Here is a 9,971-nt window from a genome sequence, read left to right as displayed (position 1 = left end):
CTTCCTTGACTATATGTATTAATTGCATTTAAAATCAAGTTAATGTGGATGTGAAAGTGAGGTAACTATCAATATGTGACAAAGTAACCCTACTTATATAAGTTACATCATTGATTGTAACATTTAGTAAAAGTTAGCATACTTTTTTTTTTTTAACATCTTGTGTTCCTCTTATCGGCTAGTACATTTTTATTGTGCTTTGAATCACCACTGAGAATACCCGTCCTGGGTATATAGTACCAGTCTGTCATTTCGATTTTGCAAGTCAATTTTGGGGAAGTTGGTCTCCAGATTTAAATCTAGTCCCCCCCTTCTCTCTTTTCTTGGAGCATCTTAAAATGAATTGCTTTTCTGATACATGACTTTTGAAATAGTACTGAAGAGACTGTTATTAATGGTTAACTGGAATAGAGCTTACTCTTCCAGTCCCTATTTTCATATTTTGTGATTTACTACATGTTTTATATAAGCTTTTCTTTCCCATCCTTAGTGTGATTAAAACACATTATAAGAAATAAATGAGTTTTGAATCCCAAAGTTTCCCTCTTATGTTTGCTGATGAGAAGCAGTAAGCAGTCAGCCTGGCCGGCTAGGAGGCTTTTCTCTCATGTTAGTGTAGTACTGACAGAGCTGCTCATTTTGTCTATTATATTTTTCTTTTAAAAGCTCTTATTTTACATGACATGGAAGATATTATTATGCTGCAATATGGTCTAAAGCCATTTGCTTATGTTCAAAGTACTCTGGTCACTTCTGCCATTGCCACAGACATGTTCACATATGGGAAGGTAGGAGGCGACTTCACTGAAAACTTTAAAACTAGGGCTGGCAGTGTTTATTACTCAGTACATGACAGTTTACAGAACAGATGGATCACTGAAGAGTGCATTTGCAGGCTTTGATCACAGGACTCTATTCCTTTTACTACCTCCTCTCTATGTGCCCCACACATAGTTGGCTCTCAGTGTAATTTGTTGAAATAGTGTGTACATGAGCAGATGAATGACTGAGCAAATGAAATGTTAACATATTTAGAGACAGTTGCAGGGTTAAGGCTATAGTTGAGAAGCATTACATGACGTATGTGTTACTTCATTACTTTTTACTTCTTTCCTTTAAGACCTAAAACTTGGTTTTGCTTAAGTTTCCTTCCCTATTCCTGTCCCTTTCTCTTTCCTCTTTCTGAATGTTAGTGTTACTTCTGTATAAACTTGACAATTAGGAAAGTGGCTACAGAATGTCTTGTAGGTCTGAGTGCTGAATGCATTTTTCAAATCTGTGGAATTCTTCTGGAAAGTGGTACGGCACCTGAAAGCTAGAGAGCCTCTTAGGTTTTACCTTTGAAAAACCTCACAGAGTTAAAGCAACAACAAAAGGTTTCCTGAGGGTAACGCTGTTCCAAGGAATGGAACTATTTAAGATATTGTATAGTAACCTGAGATAAAGACAAATTTAGAAATATATGCTTTTACAAATTTTGCCTTATAAGCATTTATGAGTGGCCCAGTTTTGAAAGTGGAAACATTGTAAGGCAACAAAAAGGGATAGGTTTTCTTTATCATATACAGAGAGCTATTACCTCCTCTACATAAATTTTTGTGGCACAGAAAAGAAATGTTAACACAGCCTGCTTGGAATGTAAGACAGTTAAGGCCTCAGTGCCTGGGTGAAGCAACCAACAGAATAACTCACCGGCGTGTCTTCCACACACTCCAGCAGTAATCACTGAGACCTGCGGGGCTAAGTGCCTCCTAGAAGAACTATGCATAGCCCAGTGCAGCCCCCCAGGAGCCCACATCTGCCTCTGCCACTGGTGAGGGCACAAGTCACAGGTGGAGGTGTTGTGTGCGTGAAGCTGAGACTCAAACCTAGGAGATGTGTTTTACATTCTTTGCCCCAGATTGTCATATTAATATTGAGGAAACTTTTCTTTTTTTTTTTTTTTGAGTGTAATGTTCTTAGTAAAGTCCTAATTGCCCCATTACCTTTAAAGGATTTTAATTTAAGATATAGGTAAATTGGTTCTTCTCATTCTTATCTTTTCAAACATTGTAGAATTCTGTGTCTTCATGTAGTATTTTGAAGTAGTGATAGGCTTAGTTTTATCAGAATCATTTTAATAAACTATAGTTTCTGATATGATTGATAGAATGTGATTGCTGTAAGCTGCCATCTCAACCTGCTTTTGACATTTAAGCATATATACCTGACTGGATATAACCATTCAGGTGCTAAATATATTTAATATCTATTTCTAACTGTAGAAATGGAAGTATTAAGAGATTTGGCCTCATTGTTATTGAACTGTGAAATATTCAACCTTGTCTGCCCACGAGCAGTACTGTTGACTTTTTAAAATTTCTGTTGGAAAGTTAAAAACTTCACTTTTTTTGTCAACTTTTGGGAATTAAATGTTGAAATTTAAGACTAAAATTTTTTACTGAATGCTTCAATTTCAAAATATTCTTGAAAGATATTTTTTCCTAAGGATACTACACAAAGGTCCATTGATCACATATAATTTATTGCAATTTTTTATTTGAGCTCTTTTTGTATATTTATGAAGGTTCACATATTTCATATTCTGTGTAATTATATTAGAAGTGGCCCTTTCACCAAACAGGTCTAAACATGATATGAAAAATCTAGAAACATATTATATTAATTTTAAACTATCATTATGATTTTGGTCTATGTATTTGAAGATGTAATGGTTAGAAAATTGCAAAATGATCTTTGTGTGTACATATATATATATTTTTCTGTTTTGAAAGAGTTGTTTTACATTATTGTTGCTACTAAATATTATTGTTGCTGTTGCAATCTTAGATGTTATTAATTTTGTTGACTTTGAAGCTGTTTTGTCATTTTTGAGTGAAATTTGATCTTATTCATGAAATTTTGAAAATATTTTATTGCCTTTTATATTGAAATATTTGTTCATGAAGCTGATAATCAAAGTGTTAATATTTTTGATTTGTTGAATCAGAACAAATTTTCTACTCTAAAATTACTATTAAAGCACAATAATTTATTCACTGTGCATTCACACACTGTTATTAAGATATTAATATATTGCATCATTTGAGATAAATGGCAGAAGAATATTTTAAGTACCATCATTACTATGAATGCATTCAGAACTGGAGGAATATGAGGAAATGTACTCAGTGATAATACTTTTAAAGATACTCAATATTGTATAAGCATTTATGCTTTTAAAATGTTTCATTTTAAATACTGAGTGCTGTTAAGAAACATTTTTGTAGCTCATAAAAAGTCTATTTAAAATTATTTAGCTTGTCTCAGCTGTTTAGTGCTGCTTAACTATATCACTTTTAACTTTAAATCTTAAAAAATAATATTGAAAGTTAACACTTACTAAAACATTAAAGCCTTCCAGGTAGAATAATTATGGAATCAAGTATATTCAGGTCATAATTGATGCAACTATTCCATTTTGGGGACACAAATTCTTAAATTAAATTATTATATTAAAGGTAAGATTTAAGATTTAACACTTTTTGAACTATCAATAAGCTATTACTCAAATTCAAATCATATTCTATATTAATTTTGCTTAGGATCAAAACCATTCAAGTGCAAGATATGCCATTTTGCAACAGCTCAGCTTGGAGATGCCAGAAACCATGTGAAAAGGCACCTTGGAATGAGGGAATACAAGTGTCATGTCTGTGGGTGAGTAAATTGAAGTCATCTCCACTGTGTGAACCAGGAAGCCAGTGCAAGATATCCATTGTTTCAGAATTCAAAACTGATATGAGTAAAAGTGGCTAAAATTATGCATGCATATCCTCCTCTCCATTGTTATGGTAAATTCCTTAAGTACAGTTATGACATTCTTCTCCCACTTCTAATCCTGTACTGAAGATGAGCAATTTTATAGGCTACAAGGTCAATTTGAACCTGTAATCTCTAAATTGGCTAAATTATAGGATGTTCATTCACATTGCCAGAGAGAACTATAAATTCCATTTAATGACATAAAAAATACATACTTTAGGGGTGTATATGTATGTTTTTTTCTTTTGCTATACTATTTTAATTTTAGATACATTAATGATTCTTTTAATCTAGGAACTTATTCTATAAGGAAAACAACAAAAGATTTAATTTCAGATGGCTGATTATGGATTATTTGAGGGATGACTGAAAAACAGTGTATAATGTATTTTTGTATAACTTTATTTCAAAACTAGTTTCCTTTTTTGGTTAATGGCTCTTTTTTTGCAGAATCCTTCACAATGTTTAATTGTCATTTAAATATATTACATTTCATAAAAAGCACCAGAGATGCCTTAATGTAAAGCTAATTAATTTAGCAGAAATGTTTAAAAAGTTTTAAATGCTGTGACATTTATGGTATATCATAGGATATTCAGAGGTGGATTAAATACTCTTTCTGATTAAAAATATATTTTAATGTTACTATGTTAGAGAAATTAATAAGTATACTGTATAAAAATACTCTGAAACCTAAGAGACTTGGAGTTCTTATGGCTAGTTCACAGAATACAACACATTCATTTAAATTATACAATATTCATATTATTACTTTTTTTCTTTAATGGAAAATTCTTAAGAGTCTACCATGTAAATATCTTTTTAATCAGAAACAGGTTCTGCTTTTTGTTGAACAGTATTTTATCCCAGGATGCAGTTGCACTTTTTGACCCTTAAGATAATTTTTACAAATAACTTTGCAAGCAGTTTTATTAAGCACAGTCTGTGATTTATTCATTGGCAGAATTGATGGTTCAGTGACTTGCAGCTAAAGTAAATGAAGATGAACCATTGCCCTAAAGCCCCCTGAAGATCAGTAGGAGAATGAGTTTTGTTACTACTAAGTTTAGCTGCAGGGGTCAAGTGCCAAATGGTTCATTTTCATTGCTGTAGGACTTAGAAACTTAAAAGATATCTCATTTATTGCTTTTACCATATGAGTTATAGTAAAGAGAGTAGCCCTGCCTCCAGTGAAAATTTGCTGTTAGGTGACAGTAAGCAGTTCCTTTCCCTTTCTGAGAAATAAATAATATGATTTTTATATACTCTGTTATTTGTAATCTAATTCCATCCTTTAAAAAATTTTTTTTTAATTAGGGTTACTAAGACCCTGGGAAGAGAAAAGGAAGTTTTTCAGACAATAATTTCTGAACTATTTTATCTGAAACAATTCATAATTGATTAGCTTTAATTGTATAATTTGAACAGTATACTTTTTGCTTAACTAATTGCTCATTATATAGAACTGAAAGTATTACATTGGTAGTTTATATGCTTGATTATCAAGATACAGAATTATAAACAAATATGTATATATTGAGCTTCATAATGCTGCCACAAGGTTGTGTGTGTGTGTGTGGATATAGAATAAGTACTCTCGATCACAATTTTTTATATTTTAGATTATAGTAGCCATTGAATTTCATGTAACTATTAAATGATAATTCTTTCTGTCTTTAAATGAAATTTAATTTGAAATTTACATGGCAGTGATTTTAACAGGGTAAATATTTTCATAGTGAAGCTAAATATACTGAAGAATTGTAAACTGCAGAATCCTTATTGATGTGTGTAGTTGAAACTGAACAAGAATGAAATGTAATGTCAAAGATTGTCATAGGTTCTGATTTTATATATTTCGTAGGGATTGTGCAGTGTGTAACTCAAAATTAAAGTGGAACACAAAACAAAAGTAGAGATTGGCTATCACAGTAGTTGTATGAGAGAGTGTTGGTACATTAACATCACTGACAATATCAATTCATTATCATTGATGGCTAAATAACCTTAGATATGCTCAGTGGACCTATTAGTTCCTGAATATAAGCAGCTCATGCTGCATTTCTTCATTAGCTGTAATTGCTATAAATTTTACATTTTACAAAATCATAATTTAAAAGGTGAAGTGATCTTTCAGGGACATTAACTCTATAATTTTGTCACAAACAGAAGGTCCTACATGTTTTCTTTTCTCCAGTTAATATCTTTATATTGTCTAAAAAAGTTTGTTAATGATCTCTTCTTTATTTGAGTTGTAAGAGGTTACTTCTGAAGTAGCCCTGATTGAAAACTATTTAAAAATATTAGGGGAGTGCACATTTTAAAAGTGAAATTATTACTTAAAATACTAACTCTTTTTTTTTTGTCTTAAGTAATTTTTTGGTTTTCTTGAGGAAAATAGTTTTTTTTAATAGTGAAATTGATGGAAACAACAAGTAATATGTTTTGTTGAATCAGATAAGTAATAATGTTTCAGATTATTTGTAATTGACCTTTCTTATGTCTTGTACTGTATAAAGAGATTATTGGTGCTCATCAACTAATGTATTTTGTGTTTTTATGAGGACTCCAGGTTTAAGGTTTCATAGTAGTGACTCCTTTAACAAATGCTGCCTTTTGTGTAAGTTGTGTGGCGCTACATTGATTTTCTTTGAATCTCTCTATTTTAAGATGATCTTCCCCTCCTTCCATTGGTGATCTTAGTCACATTGTATCATGCATTTAAGCTAATTTGGCATAAGAAGTTGAATGTGTTAAAAGTTTAGTTCCTGTTATGTAATTACTTAGGATTCAGAAGCGGAATTCAACTTCTACCTCAGTAATGTTTACTTGCCCAGGTCATGGTAAAATTTTTAAAAATTCATTGCTTTGTGCTTCAGGTTTTAAGTACATGTCATACATAACCATATGTCAGGGTCATTTTGTGTTTGCTTTTAGGAGAAATAGATTTTTGAGCACTGTAGTTTATTAATACTTTTTTTTGCATTTAGTAGGGTCAAGAGAGGAATTTCATAGAATGTAGAGATACTTATATTTACTCATTTAATGAATAGCAAACATGAAAATTTATAAATCTGAAAGGCATTAATGGTAAGAAAAATAATAGAAAACATCCTTACGTAGAAATGAATAATTTCATGATTAGAAATAAGTAAAAATACGTTTTTATTACATTCATAGGCCTTACCTTTATTTTTTAGTAGTCAAAAACTTGAACATCTCAATAACCAGAAAAAGTCATTTTAGATGCCATATTTTGGTAATTCTTTTATACGTATTTTAATTCTGTCTGGGTATATGTAATAGTATATATTATGTATACTATATGTATATATTATATGTACTAAATGTATATTATATGTATATGTATACTATATATAATAGCATTTGTTATGTTCAGTAGTATACAGTATTTGTGGTTTGGTTACCATATATCTAATTTGTTGATCTCAGTAGCTTTGTAAGATAGCTCAGGCTTATTTGTTTTCCTCATAAATGGGAACTTTGAAATTCAACATATTCTTCTAGTGATGTGCTTAAGTTATGTAGTTAGTAATGATGAATTCCTGCTTTTTTCCCCCTTGTAACTATCCTGTTTACTTTGTCTGCTTTTGTCATATTTTTTTATCACTACTGATTTAGTTTAATTTGTATTTTTTTCTAGTATGTAATAAATGTAACTTACATATTTCCTCCCAGTAGCCACTTTTATTTTGTTATTGCTCAAATTTATGTTCTTTAAAAAAGTTGCTTGCACAAAATCTTGCCTTCATAGTGTACTATTCAACACTCCATCTCTCTCTGTTTAATTCTCCCTACTTACTTAGTAATATTGCTTTAAATGATTTTGCTCTTTTTTTGTTTTCTTTCATGTGTTGTTAATTATTGCACTTACTTAAAGATTGTGTTATGTTTTCAGTAACATAAGCGGTGTAATGTTGAAGAAATTTAATGTGTTTTTATTTTCAGTACTATGTATTTTGAGAGAATTATAAAAAAAACTAATAATAGGTTTATGATTTTCATAAACCTAGGAAATGATGCCTAAGTTTTGTATGCCTGCATTCAATAGCATTGCACTTCAGTATACATGATTTGGGGATCATGTTGTCTACTCCTGTGTTTAATCTTGTTTCATGTGTATAGAATTAAATAGTTGACTATAAATAGGATTTACCTAATCAGGAGATAATAAAGCATTTTCAAAATCTGTCACCTCTGGGTTCATGATCAGATTCCAGATATTTTAAAGTTGTGTATTAATGTGCTTAAGAACTGTTTATTCATAGTTAGTTTAAGAAACCTTAAATAGAAAGTTACTAATGCAGTAAAACTCTTTTTTTGTGTGTGGCATTACCTAGTTTTTGTGCATTAGAAGGGATCTCTATGTAGATGATTATAATGTCACTTTCTGACCTTTGCAGCTTGAATAATTGTAAATCATTGCTTCATAACGTGTCAGAGAATGTCTGTACTAGGCAATTAAATGGCAGAATATAATAGACCAAATTATTGCCTGTCATGTTTTCAACAACACAGTTAGTATTTGAGTTACACTTAATCATTACGTGCATTAGCAACTTCATTGGAATCCAGCTTCAGGCTGAGCATGAAATACATTACATTATTTAAACCTCTAATGGTACAAGTCATTTATTTGTGTTGAAGTGTACAACATGCAGAGTTTCATAAAGCAAGGAACACTTGAGAGCTTAATTTATCCAAATCAAAGTCTAAATGCAGATAAACACAAGTGGCAAAAATTAGTAATTTTTTTAGGCTGGAAATATTTAAAAATACATGGTTGTGGGTAATTGTAGGCAGCAGGAATAAATTAAAATCACTATTTTTAGTCTGCTCTTAGAACTAAAGCTGTGTATACCTAAATCATTAAAAGCACCATGGAATTGCATTTTTGGCTGAACAATTAATTACACCCATCACATCTACAGATGTATCCAAATAAAATAAGTGTTTGGTTCAGCTAATTGTTTTCATTAAAGATATATAGATATAAAAAGTTTGTTTTATGCAGTGTTATGAATTATGCTTGTAACAGCATAAAGTGCAGCATCTCTAAGATTTGCAAGCAACATTTAAATTAACATTAAAATGTTTTTATTATAAAAGAAGTATTACATATTCATTTTGTCCAAATACTATTTTATTGTTTTTAATGATATATTATGTGTCCATTTTGAAGTTTTTAAAATGTCGTGTAATGATTACTCTCAGAAGAGACACTTAAGAATACAAAATTAACATTAATTGTATATTTTGATGTTAAAATCTTTGAAATATCATTTAAATCATGAATATTTAAAAACATTTTAATGTCTAAATTGTTCAGAATTTTAAAATTTAAGAGATATCTTGGTTATAAAGTCAAATAATAAGTTTTATTTTCATCTATGATTCTAGTATATTTTCTAGTGAACTGTTTTATCAGTCTAGGAGACAGTGGGGGTAAAATTAGGGGATAAAATCAGAAAAGTCATTCCCAGCTTGTCTTAAAGCTAAAAGGGGCACTCTTCTGTCATCTTCATGTCCTGTTGACCTTCTTTATGGTAATACTTTGTTAAATGTTTGCCAAGGAAGAGTATGGATAGTGGGGTGTCCTAAGTTTACTCTGAGGCCAGCAAGTGTAATCAGCCCACAACAAAATAGAAGTGAAGTAAACATTATAATTTCTTGATGTTTTAGTTGAAAACATGGGCCTCTGTCTTTCCCTGTGAAGCAATAATGTCCCGGTAATTTAAATGTCTCTGTAGTGATTTTTAACATCCTGTCATGAGGTCTCGGGATTCTTTAACACTCCAGAGCTCCCCTACAGAATATAGTGTGTAGCCACTTTCTGGCTTCCTTCATCTTGTCCTGCGCGCCCCCCCCCCCCCATTAACTTGTTCTCTGCCTCCTGCTTCCTTTTCATCTGTTTCGTAAAATCCCTTACATTTTGAAGGTTGTTGCTGTGTGATTTGACCAAGTATGGGACCATTAGAAATGTATAAGAGGTGTAAGAGGAGGTTCAGATAACGCAGATAGAAGGGAAGTATAATCATGCATTTATAATTTCCTCATTCATTTCTTATTGAGCAAATGTTTCGAGTGTCTTCTTTGTGCAGGAACAGTGGCAGAGTGGTATGTGCACACCGTAGTTACGTGGTTCC

The 9,971-nt window shown here is 31.2% G+C and overlaps 1 protein-coding gene across 4 annotated transcripts in view; it reads left to right on the top strand.

Moving 5' to 3' along the window:
• Znf407 (zinc finger protein 407) overlaps positions 1-9,971 on the top strand; it is a 448,808-nt gene that overhangs the window by 50,997 nt on the left and 387,840 nt on the right. For all 4 annotated transcript variants that reach the window (XM_063231437.1, XM_063231439.1, XM_063231438.1 and 1 more), the window contains exon 3: positions 3,585-3,699. In XM_063231437.1, the coding sequence (XP_063087507.1) occupies positions 3,585-3,699 (115 nt within the window). The remainder of the gene's footprint in view (positions 1-3,584; positions 3,700-9,971) is intronic.

The sequence above is a fragment of the Cavia porcellus genome, unplaced genomic scaffold, assembly GCF_034190915.1.
Source record: "Cavia porcellus strain 051 isolate PalLab524CR breed Dunkin Hartley unplaced genomic scaffold, mCavPor4.1 scaffold_20, whole genome shotgun sequence".
NCBI classification, from domain to species: domain Eukaryota; kingdom Metazoa; phylum Chordata; class Mammalia; order Rodentia; family Caviidae; genus Cavia; species Cavia porcellus.
Note: the sequence above shows the minus strand (reverse complement) of the source record. Positions and strands in the feature narration are given on the sequence as shown.